The sequence below is a fragment of the Amphiura filiformis genome, chromosome 16, assembly GCF_039555335.1.
Source record: "Amphiura filiformis chromosome 16, Afil_fr2py, whole genome shotgun sequence".
Classification (NCBI taxonomy): Eukaryota; Metazoa; Echinodermata; class Ophiuroidea; order Amphilepidida; family Amphiuridae; genus Amphiura; species Amphiura filiformis.
In genome coordinates this window covers 36,215,024-36,229,064 of record NC_092643.1, presented here as the reverse complement: position 1 = coordinate 36,229,064, position 14,041 = coordinate 36,215,024, and the positions used below count along the sequence as shown (strand labels likewise).

The window sequence follows — 14,041 nt, the reverse complement described above, 5'->3', positions numbered from 1 at the left end:
CTCTCTCTCTCTCTCTCTCTCTCTCTCTCTTTGAATCTTTCTTGTCGACTTTTCGCTACCAACTATCATTATCTGAGCACATTAATAAAGTACATATGTGAAGAAATTAGATTTTAAAAAGTAACCAAATTCAAAGATCGTACTTTATGGGTTTAATCTAAATATTGCATTTTTTGCATCACCATCCTCTTTCATAATTCTTTCATTTTATTTAGCTGACACCGTGCCTCCAACCATAGTATGCCCTCAGCCTGTACCTGCCAGTGTACCATGTGGTCAGACCAACACGCAAGTTCAATTTACCCGCGCAACAGCAAATGACCTTTGCGGGGCAACAACTATTGCATATAGCAGTGGCAACATCCAATTTGTCGAAATTGGCAACAATCAAGTCACCGGAACATTTACTACTGGGGTTACTGTTGTGACTGCAACTGCAACTGACACCAGTCAGCTGACTAATTCGTGTCAGTTTTCTGTAACTGTGGAACAAGGTAATTTGATATTCTTGATACTTTGGTCTGGTCATTGTTTTATTGCAATCGAGATTATTTTTTTCAATTTCTTTAATGCTCTGCGTGCTATCCATGTGCTTCAACGGAAAAAGTTCAAATTTTGAAATATTTTCTCAAAATATCAAGAGCTACTGAACCAATACTAGGCTTGTTTGTACTCATTTTAATGCAATTTTTATGTTGATTCCAAATATGGTCAGGAAAATTTACATTTATGAAATTTTTGAATTTGTAAGAAATTTTATGCAAATCATGTCGCCTGCAGTCGACACCCGCGTAAGAGATTTAAAGGATGAAGTATGAACGTTTGGGACATTATGATACATTAGATTTATAAAATTTATTCCAGGACTGTTAATACGAAAATGTGACAAATCATCAAATTTTATTTTTGTCATTAAATTTGTATTATATCTGTGAATTTTATGGCAAAAATGAAAATTATTTGATATCAGAAGGACATTCTTCAGTATTCAGAATAAACTTCGATATGTCTGATGATGCTCTAATGTCCCAAACGTTCATACTTCCCATCCTTTAACTCTTCTTCACGCGGGTGTCGACTGCAGGCAAATGTTTCAAAAATTTGTAAATTCAAAATTTCAGAAATGTAAATTTTCCTGACCATATTTGGAATCAACATAAAAATTGCATTAAAATGAGTACAAACAAGCCTAGTATTGGTTCAGTAACACATCTCTTAACAGTCCTGTCCGATTGATGCCCAGGAAACATTGCCGGCCAGGCAGCATGTTGCCTACACAGGCAACATGGACTGCTGTGAACCACTGATTGACCCATATGATTGTCTTTTATAGTGCCTTGGTGCCTATGTAAGTTCTTGACTTGTGTCACTCCTCATGGGCTATCGTTCATTCTAGATGCTCATGGTGATATTATTAAATATGAAAAAAAAATTCCCTTGAGGAAAATAATCTAAATAACAAAACAATTTCCAACGGTTTAATGAAAATTTACTTTAAATATGCAAATTACCTTATTTTAATTAAAAATACCATTGATTGTTCATCCATTGATATATATTTGCCAACTTCTTAACTCTAAACCAAGAAATAACGGTTTATTAAAGGATGCTAAATAGAGCATTGCATTACGGGATAATGCTACCCGGTCAGGAAGTGTTTCCTAGGCAGGCAGTCGGATCGGATTGTTTGATGTCAACTAATACGCATTATTATTATTATTATTATTTTTATTATTATTATTATTATTATTATTATTATTATTATTTCTGCTACTATTATTATTATTATTATTATTTCTGCTACTATTATTATTAGGATTTCATTCTGTCATTGAACAAAAGACTTGGTTTCGGTATAAATACATTGTACTATGTATTAATTCTTTTGCAAACATAATTACTTCATATGACATTACAGCAAATGGATACAGTAATCGACAGATTAAAGAAGTATTTTGTGATCCTAGCATCCTCTTTTAAGACGTTTTCAGCAGATATTCACGAAAAAGCAATACAAATGTGAGGATATTTTTCCTATACGAATTAATCTGTAAGAAATGTTTTATACATAAACATTATTATGTAGCCAGAGGTTTCACAACTTTTTATTTTGAGAAAAAGGGAGACGAGGTTGAGAATCACGAAATACATCTTTAAGGCAAACAATGCAAGCCCAAAACGTAACATGGCAAGTTTTATAATCATCCACAGTTGACGACCAGGATCCCACTATCACTTGTCCAGACCCAGTAAGTTCGCAAGTTAGCTGCGGTACCGAAAGTACCCTTGTCGAATTCACTGGCGCTACATCAACGGACAACTGCGGAGATGCACTTGTTACCTATACCAGTGGCGACATTCAATTTAATTCACAGCTAAATATGCCGAATATGTATTCTGCAACATTTCCAGTGGGTGTAAGTGTAGTAACCGCAACAGCAACCGATGGAAGCGGTAGGACCGCTACCTGTCCATTCACTGTTACTGTTAATCAAGGTAAATTACGTAACGCATGCTGCAAGGTTTGTTATCTGTTTCGGAGGTACTTGCTACATGCTATAGGCCTACTTGCTAGTTTTGTTGGTGAGCTGTCATCGTCGTCGTCTTATTCATCTCCGTAACCATGGTAACTGCACGGGTATTCCCTTCGCACGACCATACTCTTTCAGTGTTTACAGATGTTTACATTATTGTTTAGACTAACTCAAAGCAATGTCTTCTAGTATTGTTTGACACCATTACACGTCTAGTATACTTGTATTCGTGATTCGTCACATTTATCATCACTGGTTAATGAATATTATCATTTCTTATCGTACGTCCTTCGTCAGACATGTTTTTCCTGTCCAACCATTTCCCCCCAAACTATTAAAAAAATACATAAAGTGAATATGATATATAGTTCCATCATTCTTTATACTTTCATTACACGTTGCACTCTTATCTCACTTTCTCGGTAGGAATGTGCCCTTTAATGGCTTTTACATGGCACGTTAATACTGTTGAACATAGCCGTTCCTCAGATGGACATGGTATCATTCTTAACGTCAACTAAATACGACATCAAATAAGGGGACATTAGGTTTCATTGCCTGAACAGAATTGATCATGTCTCACCTCCTTTTTGAACCAAATCGACGGTAATAAGTCTTATAGTGAGGGATCAAGCAAAACTCACTTTCTGGAACTTAAATACCATACAAAGTCATTTTTATGTAACTCATTGACCCATTTGTGTTATTGACAGATTGACAGATTCAAACCTAAGGAGGAAGTCAATTTTTGATCAATTCTCTTCGGGTAGTGAAACGTAATGGTTTCACAGGTTTCATTTATCCCACCGTTCCTCATCACTCATCATCTATAATTTTTGCCAGTCTTCTTGTCATTCACACGACTACACCAGACTAAATTCCGTTGTTCACATTCTTTTTTTACATTTATACATACGGTCCTTGATCGTTTAAACAAACTAACAAACATTAACATACACGTACACCCACCCCATGAGTCTCAAAGTCTCAAAACGTTTGTTTGTAGTGGTTTTCATTCATTCTTTCATTCGAAACTCCCTCATTTTCAAGCCTTTCCGCGGAGTCAATATCTATAAATGACAACAGACACATCATGCGCTGATGATGCGCAGTAATTAGGCAATCTTAATTTTTAATCTTAACAGTTCGTCTCAAAGCCCTTCCCAAGTTAAAAACCTAATGTGGAATGCGGTTTTATATAATTAATTAATTAATTAATTAATTTTTTTGTTACTTTCATTTTTAATTTTGTGTATCTGTGGCAAGTATAGACCAACTTTTCATCTCTCAGCATGCTCAGGGAGGTTATTGAGATTTACGCTTTGGACTATGTTGACGTCTGACGATGTCAGACGTGAGAATGTTATGTGGTACGGGATCAGGAAAAAAACCCTGAAATTTACTCGATCCAGCGGGAATAACGCGAAAAAACGGGCGATTTTATTTATGAGTGTTGGGGCTTTGAGACGAATAATTAAATCATGATGGCCTTAGCACTCTGAATATACTATATAGATCATCGATTGATATTTGAATCCGTTGAAAGGCTTCAAAATGAGAGAGTTTCGTAACATTCTTATATTTCAAGAACGGTATCGTCAATTGTCAAATTGTCAAACCACACCAATTATTTAGTTATGTTTAGTTGTGGCATTAAAATACCCAAACAATTAAGTTTCCGACGATAGAGATTTTTAAGAGATACCCTGTATAAAAAAAATCAAATTGAATTGAATAATTATATAATGAAATATATCTGAAGCATAATACAAAATTATATGATCAGATAATAAATCACAAGCACAATTTCCGAAATATTTGAACAAATTGATATTAAATATTCACATAGAAACTTTTATAATTAAATGGAAATTCAATAAATGATAACATATTGTCAAGTATTTAGAACATGTTTTTATGTTCTAGTGTATAACGCGTAAGCCTCTTCCCTTGTTTCAGCGAGAAGTCCCCGCACAGGCGGGTATATCCGGAGTTTTTACTCAGGTATATCTGTCTATGCATGTCATGTTTCCATTTGTAATTTCGTGTTTAATTGGGTTAGTGTAATTCTTTCCCCTGTATATTTAGACATAATTCAGTAACTCAGAAGATTTTGAAAACAAGAGGAATATAAAACGTTTCGAATCCCGTTACATACAGTACCCCCAATGGTGTAGATCTTGTCTTGTCTTGTCTTGTCTTTGTTACAATCCAAACAGAACCGATGGGTGCTGTCATCGTCGTGCTGTTACTTGTGTGTCATCATTTTCATCATCCCCTACAATTGCACTGGTATTCCATACAGACCACCAGGATTTTTAAGACTGTTTCACGTTGTGTCTCACATTGCGTCTGCTTACAGCAAGTCAAAATAAACTTCTTTTTAGTTTTAGGAAAAAGAAATACATGTACATAATGCTTTACTTGTTTGTCTGAATTTTCAATTTTGCCATTATTAATTATTTTCAGCATCGTGTTTGCAAAATAGGTAGATTAGACTTGAAGATTCATTAGAAGAAACATGGAAAGCTTTAGTCTGCATTAGTCTCGAGCTGAAATGCGATGGTGTGGTGTAATTTCAGATGTCTTTCTTTTGCCATTCTGCCAAAGTGACTGGCTAGAGTAATAAATCACTGAAACCGTTTTTTTTTCTGTTCACCACAGTTGACAATGAAAATCCGATGATTGAATGCGCAAGTGATATAGTACGAAGTGTGAACTGCGGCACTTCAAGTTTACAGACGAGTTTCCTTGCAACTGCCACGGATGACTGCGGTGTAGTGACGGTAAGGTATACATCAACAGGTGCAACCACGTTTAATCAACAAATTGGTGGTACTGCAGCAATGAATGTCGGCACGTCTTTTGTCACAGCAACGGCTACCGATGGCAGTGGCAAAACATCAACCTGTCAGACTAGAGTGGACATTAATGCCGGTAAGTCACCCCCCGGAACACAGCCATAGATACAACATTCCGCCGCAATTTGAATACCCCATGTGGGATACTTTTCCGTCAAATGTTTTTTTACGACATGGTATAAAAGGGCATTAACAGCAGAGACAAAAAATCATTTAGAAGCTGCTGACGAGGAAGCACCCAGAAAGCGATTAACCTCCCTGCTGAAGCTGGCCCTCGATCTAATGGCTGGAATATGGTCAGGAGGAGAATTACATAAATGGGCAGTAAGTGGTAGAAATGATCTTTCATGGCTGACAAGGTTTGATCTTGGGACTTCCACTGCTAGGTCATGGGATCTCACAGACCGTCGCAACCTGGTGTCATGGACATGGATGTCTGGCATCAGCTGGCATAATAACTCAGGGGCCTCCTTGTAGAACATACGATGGAAGAGGGTGGTTGCTCCAACTGCCCCCTTGAAAGTTGTCTTGAACCCTCTCCCTCCCGAAAAAGTCATGGCTACGCCAATGCCTGAATCAAACTGTATACTTAGTTCTACTAAACGAACTTTAACGCGAGATATTACACAAATATTTATACATCATCTGATATTTATTATCACTATTACATATGCATGTGTTTACTTCATTTGAGTTACGTACATACTTAATAATGTGTTCTCCCAACAGTTGATAATGCCAACCCCACAATTACCTGTACCGGTCCCATCACGCAAACGGTGCCATGTGGAACGCCATCTTTCTTGGCCAATTTTCCAGCGACAGCCACTGATGATTGTCCCGGAACACCTGCTATCAGTTACTCATCAACTGGTGCTACAGTGTTTACTTCACAAGCAACAAGCTCCAGAAATATGAACGTAGGAACATCAACAGTGACAGCAACTGCAACTGATGCCAGTGGTAGAACTTCAAGCTGTACAACCGTTGTGAATATAAATGAAGGTAAAGGGTCCAAACTGGTTACAAAGGTGTTTAAGGAGGTCATATCCCATGAGCTCTCATGAGTTTCATATCTCTATGTTCGTGACACCGCGTCCCTTACCTCAATATATCAACAAGCTATAAAGAGTGATTGTGTCCTGGGATTTTGTGAGACATTATGATCTTGTTTTCAGGGAATAAACCATTGTGCATAATAACAAATAAGTTATCTTTTAACATAATTTTGTTATGCCATTTTCACTTTAGTTGATGGAGTACCTCCAACAGTAACTTGCCCTCAAAACCAGCAATCCACACTGTGTACAGGTGCTACGTCAACATCAGTTACTTGGCCAGCTGCCGTAGCACAAGATAATTGTGCCGCTCAGGTAATGGTCAACTACAGGTCCGCAGGAGTTACCAACTTCCCAGCACAGACTCTGAGAACAGCTACTTTCAATCAAGGAACCTCAACGGTTACGACTACTGTAACAGATGGATCACAACAGTCTGTTACTTGCACATTTGCCGTAACTGTGTCGGGTAAGTGAAATAATGTTGTAATAATTATTTCAGAAAACATAATTATCCATAAGATAAGGGTAGGTAATAGTTTTAAATGACGATTAGGCTTAGTATATTAATGGGGTTAAAATTGGGGTGTAAAATACAAAGAGCATTACGTGGGGTAGAGTAACTATTATTTATTAGTTTGGGCGGAATGGTCAAGTTTTTAAGATTGACTCTGGTGCGAGAGGTCTCTTTCAAAGTCTTTCATAGAAGATGTGTGAATTTGGCATAGGAATAGCACATTAGACCCAGTCAAGGTTAGTGGTCAACAAATGTTTCATACACTGTCCTTTATTTATTTGGCAAACTGTGAAATATAGAGGCCTTAAGTGGAGCGAAATTGTTTGTGCAATAATTCAATTTAAACTTAAAATAAATAAAACAAACATTTACATCACAATGACCAAGATATAAGGGCAAATTTAGAAGAAAACGGTTTCTTTAGCAAATTATAGATTTTAAACAAATAGATCAATAGGTAGATATATAATTCGATTTGAGCGCATTATTTATTGATTCAATTTTGCCACTAATCATTTCAACTTTAGTAAATTGATAATAGAGTTGACTTAAAGGTTCTAATGTACCCCCAAATTGGCTATTCTATTTAAAATCCACACTACCTCTGTGGAAGATTTTGGAAATATGTTCCACCGGGAGAGTACGGATTTCAAATGGAATAAACGTATTAGGCAGAGCTCCATTCGAAACTCACTCTCCTCTGTGGAAGATTCAGGTTGAATCTATCTCAAAGGGTATATGACATTGAAATGGAGCTGCCTAATATGCTAATTCCATTTGGAATTGTGTGGATTTTAAATGGAATAGCCCAATATATAATAATACACCAGGTGGTGGGCGCCATGCATTCTCTAAATTCAGTAAATTTTCATCGTCAACCGTGTAATTGAAAGGATTATTTTGAAATTTTAAAACGATAGAAATAAAAAAAACAAATAGGCCTATGTTGATAAATAATATAAATACAAGTTAAAACCGTTGGGGTTCGATAATGAACCCCACAAAACTAACCGACTATATTGGAAAATGCCATACGGCCGGGCGGTTTCACAAGTTGCCGGCTCGATCATGTCATCCGCCGCCTGATAATACACACAGAGAAATAAAAGTATTATGAAAATAATTATAATGGAGGCATATCCTGAAGAGACAATAAAGTCAAAACAGAGTTTCTCTACATCTCAATCTAGTATTCTTTCATAATAATTATAAGTAAATTATGTTTGTTTTCAGTTCAAAATCCATGTGCAAATCATGGTTGCCAGAACGGTGGTCAGTGTACAGCCTTCCCTGGATCGTGTTCCCAATATTACTGCTCTTGTCCAGCATGCTACTATGGAAGATTCTGTGAAAATAGTAAGTACCCAGCTAACATAAAGCATTTTTACACAAAACGTTGAAATGTCAGGTTATATAAAGGGATATTAAAAACATTTTTTGCAAACTTGCTGTAATTTATGTATAATGTTATTTCAGTATTAACAACAAAATATGCATGTTTGCCAAAGAATATCCAATAACATTTGGCAAATCTTTAAGGGATCTGGAATGAGCGTTTTGAGCGTTTCGACAGTATTTTTTGTGGGACATGAGAGCACATCAGACATATCGAATTGAATTCTGAATACGAAGAATGTCTTTCTGATATCAAATAATTTTCATTTTTTGAAATTCACGATATAATACAAATTTAATGACAAAATATTAAAATTGGATATTTTTCACATTTTTGATATATAACAGTCCTCGAAGTAAAATTTTTATAAATCTAATGACATATTCGTAAAGTGTATGTAGCTGGGAGGAAAAGCCAACGATCAATTGAAACTTTTGAGCTTTCATATTGAAGATATGGATTTTTAACCAAAAAGACCTATTTTTTTTGGTGTTTTGGGAAAAAATCCATATCTTCAATACGAAAGGTCAAAATTTTCAATTGATCGTCGGCTTTTCATCCCACCTACATACACTTTAAGTATAAATCATCAGATTTATAAAGTTTACTTGAGTACTGTTAAATATCAAAAATATCAATTTTTAATCATTTGCCATAAAATGTGTATTATATAGCGAATTTCCAAAATCAAAATTATTTGATATCAGAAGGACAATCTTCGTATTCAGAATGCAATTCGATATGTCTGATGTGCTCTAATGTCCCACAATAAATACTCTCCAAACGTTCATACCCCACCCCTTAAAATGTTGCAGCGTTTTTTGCATAAAATGTTTAAAGAAATTTTTTAACATGACTTGTAACATTTAATTGTTGTAAAGATGTTTTGACCAAACCCGAAACGCGTTTATAACACGTGTTTAGCTTTTTAAAAGCATTTTTGTTTTTGCTGAGTAGTTCAGGTGTGGTTAGCTGTCTACTAAGTGAGAATTATATGTTTTAATTTAATAAGATATTTTGTCATTGTATGGGAGATGTAATTCTTGCTAGCTATGAAAAGAGTGAGCGCACTATCATATTAATGAAGAGATAAATGGGTCACTATGTTTTCAATATATTACAGAAAGTAAATTATGTGTGTAGAGTAGGGGTGCTTTTGAAATGCTTTCTCAACAAATCTGGGAAAGTTGTTAATTTGTCATTATTGTTTGGTAAATTCTAGAATTTTAGGGTCTCTTTTTTCGTGAAATTTTGTAAATTTTCGGGCTCAGTTTTCTCAAGCCTAGCTCATCCCAACCCAATTCAAATTAAAAAAAAAAAAAAAAAAAAAAAAAGAGCTAGCTAAAACAAGTAAAATATGTTTTTCCTAATTCTTTTACATTGTATTTGAAAATAATCCATTATGTTTTTTAATATTCATATTAATCCATTATCTTATTGAATATTCATAGGAGTTGACCAATGCCAGAACCACAAGTGCAGGAATGGTGCCGTGTGCCAACCACAACCAAACAGTTGTACTGATTATACATGCCTCTGCCAAGGGTGCAACACAGGAAACTTCTGTGAAGACAGTACGTATAAATGATCATGTAGTCATGTATGAATCTACTCCCTATTCCAGAAAATACAACACTAATTTTTGGATAAAAAAAATATACAGTCCACAACTTATTAGTTCCCCCTAATACTTTTTAAAATAAGTCGAAAAATGTTTTACGAAATATAAAAATGTAAAAAGATATGTATAGCCCTGGGTTTTTTTACCCATGTGGACCCATTTATAGCGTCACACATTGCGTTCAGTCGCAATGGTTAACTGTGTAAGAAAAGAGGCCGTCTTAAAAGTTGCACCTGAGTCCATAGCAGTCAGGCTTTCTTTACGAAACACATGAATAGGCCTGACCTACTGTATTGTTTGAGATCTGATTTAAAACTGTCTCTTTTTTTACATAATGAACCATTGTGACTGAACGCAATGACATGTGACGCTATAATTTGGTCCATATGTTTAAAACAAATACGGCTACTATTATCTTTTTACACATTTGCATTTCGTCAAACATTTTTCGATTTATTGTGAAAAGTATTTTAGACTTGACCAAGTCTTTTGACCAAGTGGTTTTATGCCTTATTATTAAGTTATGAGAGGTGTGACATTATTATAGGCCCATATCACGTGGTTAACATACACACCATGTACTATATAGGCTTACAGTAGTATCATTGAATCAAAAAATTAAAAATTCATGTAGGTCTATACAAAATTAGTACTGAAGTTTACAATCTTGATAACAATATGGATAAAGCTATGATACATTTAATACGTAAACCTCTGTCCAGGGCATTTAGTCATTTAGTCAATGAGTTTGACCTGCAAAATAGTGAGGGCACTATTTATCCCTATTTTACTAGTACATGTAGGACATTTTGTACTTGGTCCTATGTGTAGGATATTGAGTTTGATCAGTTGTCTTTAGAAGTGGTTTAGTGGTGCTAGGTGCAACATGGGCTCCGTTATAGACTACCTATAACACAGTGATAAATATCCAAGTAACCACTGTGCGTTATCAGCACATTTGTTGGTGATTTGATCAATGCAATGAGGGGGTTGTATAATATTGGGATACTAAGTATAAAAATAAGCAATGATGATAGACCTATAATATCTGTGAATTAGAGCCCCCAAGTCTTGGACCAAGGCTAAAAGTATTTAGGGGGAACTTATAAGTTGTGGACCCTATATTACCTTTTCAAATGAAACGTAGCTAAATCCTAATCCTGTAGTTATAATTGAAGACCGAATTAAAAAGACTAGTTTGCGTATGACGTCCTGTCAATCAGACCAAAAATGCCATACGGCGCGCCTTTGTCATGACGTCAGACGCAAATTAGTCTTTTTAATTCGGTCTTTAATTATAGTTCCAACTTGCAATGAAACTAACATTTCAAGTTTAACATGTTTAATGCTCTGCGCGCTAGCCATGCGCGTCAACGAAAAAAAAGTTTTGAAAGATTTTCTCAAAATATCAAGAGCTATCTTAAGAACTACTGAACCAATACTAGGCTTGTTTGTACTCATTTTATTGCATTTTTCAAGCTGATTCCAAATATGGTCATGAAAATTGACATTTCTGAAATGTTTGAATTTTAAATTTTTTTTTAAACATGTCGTCTGCTGTCGACACCCGCGTGAAGAGAGAGTTTAACATGTTTAATATTTGGTCATGTAACGTGGCATGTAATGTTTGGAAATAAGGGCCAAAATCATGCGTTTTAAGGGCATATTTCGTATGTTGTGTCAGTGCACAAATCGATCTCAAGAAAAAAAAATGATAATACATTTTTTCAGCGTTGGTGAAACATAAGCTTTAATTATTTTACTCACATTACAGCATATAATGCATGTGCTGCTGGAAATAACCAATGTCAGAATGGTGCCGTCTGCAATACCCTGTCGGGTGTTGCGGGATGCAATGCCTTCTCATGTCAATGCTCGGGATGTTTTACTGGATATAGGTGTCAGCTAGGTGAGTTCTTAAGTCGCTTCCGTCATTTTATCATTCTCTTTTCCTTAGATATATCTTTCCGAAATATCAGTTGATTCTGACAATGCGAGTTACTCATAATTGAATGTATTACAGCTCCCCATAGGCAACACTCTAATTTTCTAAGTTAAAATAACGGTCGGTTTAGTGCTGTGTAATAATTATAAGCTTTGAGGGGGGGGGAGGAGGGTAAAATTTGGGGCGGGGAGGAGAGGTGCAGCAATTTTTGGCGAGCCGAAGGGGGAGGGGCAGCAATTTTTGGCGAACCGAGAGGCGAAGCAATTTTTTGGCATACATTCATGAGGCGCCTTTTAAATAAAAGGCTCTAAAAAGGCGTATACAAAAAGTACGGAAATGCTTTATTATTAATATGCAAATTGGGATCCCAAGTGGGGAGGGGGGGTAAGCGATTTTGGCAGGCCGTAAGGGGGGGCAAACGATTTTTGGACTGGCCATTCGGAAATGTTACCCCCGGGGGCTCATAAATATTGCACAGCCACTTATAGAGTAAAAGTTTTTAAAAATCTATAAAGGCAGGTTTTTTAAACAGGGTTGATTAATGCTCTGAAAAGCTGAAATGGCATGTAAACTGCGTGGCTTAAATGATTGAACTGTCCCCACGGTATGTTCTTATACCGTCTTGCTATCATAATGTATTGCGTGATTGGACAACATGTATTGGCAAGTTCCATATCCAAAGTATACTGTCCTCTTTTAAACCATACAAAACTTTTAAACCATAAATGTAGAAGCTTTTAACTCGTGCTACTGTTTAAGAGTACACTTGTTGTGGTTTTAAGCTTATAATCCGTTTTGAGCTTAAGGTTTAAACAATTATTGCTTACTTAACCTCCATAGTTACCAAATTTAAAGCTTTTAAACTAAAGTTAGAATGGAGCCCTATTTAAGCAACACTAAGAAAGCTTAAAAAACGTAATTCTCTTTTGGATGTGTGAATTTTACATTACAGCAATACCAAATCCTTGCACGAATAATCCATGTCAAAATGGTGGACAGTGTACACGTGTCCAAGGCCAATGTTTCGCCTATCAATGCACATGTCAAAGTGGTTTTACCGGATTCAACTGTCAAACACGTAAGTTGTCTGTATGGTCTTAAGGGGGCACGCAGAATCACTCAAAGTCGGAAATTTGTAACATTACCTAGCTCGGGGGTTTACAACCCCCCGGGCTAGGTACTGTTTTGCTATCCGATTTTCTTCTTTCTGGCAATAATTTCAAATTGCTTCTCCTCCTGCATGTTACACCCTACAATTACGTCACTTGCACATATGTATTAGCTATATCCAGTGCCCATATGGTCTAAACAGAATTGGGGTCAAAGGTCATTAAGGGGAAATTTCCGGTATAAACCAAATACATTCAAAATGCTTCTTCTGCCACATATTATATAGTACAATGATGTCATTTGCACATATGCATCGGCTATACCACAACCTATCTATAACTTGCATACAGAATCGAGGTCAAAGGTCATTAAGGGGGTAAAATCTTATACTTACATTATCTGGACATCTGTAAGGGGTATGGAGCTCAAACTCGGTGACAACAAATCTCATGACCAGGGGAACATTTTGCCGGGGTCAGGTTAAAGGTCATGCAGAGGTCAAATTTTTGAAATGCATTTCCTAAACATCTGTAAGGGGTACTGGGCTCAAACTTGGTGACAACAAACTTAATGATCTGGGGAACATTTTGGAAGACTTTGCAGGGGTCAGGTCAAAGGTCATGCAGAGGTCAAATTTTATAAATGTATTTTCTGGATATCTGTAAGGGGTACGGAGCTCAAACTCGGTGACAACAAACTTGATGACCAGGGGAATATATTGCAAGGGTCAGGTCAAAGGTTATCTGGGGTCAAATCTTAAAATTGCATTTTCGGGACATCTGTAAGGAGTACGGGACTCAAACTCGGTGACAACAAACATCATGACCAGGGAAACATTTTTGGAACATTGTGCAGGGGTCAGATACCTCCAAAACACCAACACGTCCCAGCTAGGTTTGTGGTCTATGACCACCATTTGTTACTAGATTGTATTGTATCTTTAAAAGTAATAATGATAAGTACATAAAGTATACATTTTCAGAAAGGAATGACACAAGG

General features: G+C 36.2%; 1 protein-coding gene across 8 annotated transcripts in view; it reads left to right on the top strand.

Annotated features, from left to right (window-relative positions):
• Nucleotides 1-14,041, top strand: part of LOC140135932 (uncharacterized) — a 304,873-nt gene that overhangs the window by 131,258 nt on the left and 159,574 nt on the right. For 6 of the 8 annotated variants that reach the window (XM_072157616.1, XM_072157617.1, XM_072157619.1 and 3 more), the window contains 9 exons: nt 216-494; nt 2,212-2,496; nt 5,199-5,471; nt 6,125-6,400; nt 6,647-6,922; nt 8,204-8,326; nt 9,818-9,940; nt 11,762-11,896; nt 12,885-13,010. The exons of 1 other annotated variant lie outside the window; for it this stretch is intronic. In XM_072157616.1, the coding sequence (XP_072013717.1) occupies nt 216-494; nt 2,212-2,496; nt 5,199-5,471; nt 6,125-6,400; nt 6,647-6,922; nt 8,204-8,326; nt 9,818-9,940; nt 11,762-11,896; nt 12,885-13,010 (1,896 nt within the window). The remainder of the gene's footprint in view (nt 1-215; nt 495-2,211; nt 2,497-5,198; nt 5,472-6,124; nt 6,401-6,646; nt 6,923-8,203; nt 8,327-9,817; nt 9,941-11,761; nt 11,897-12,884; nt 13,011-14,041) is intronic. One more of the 8 variants, XM_072157621.1, reaches the window with a different exon arrangement.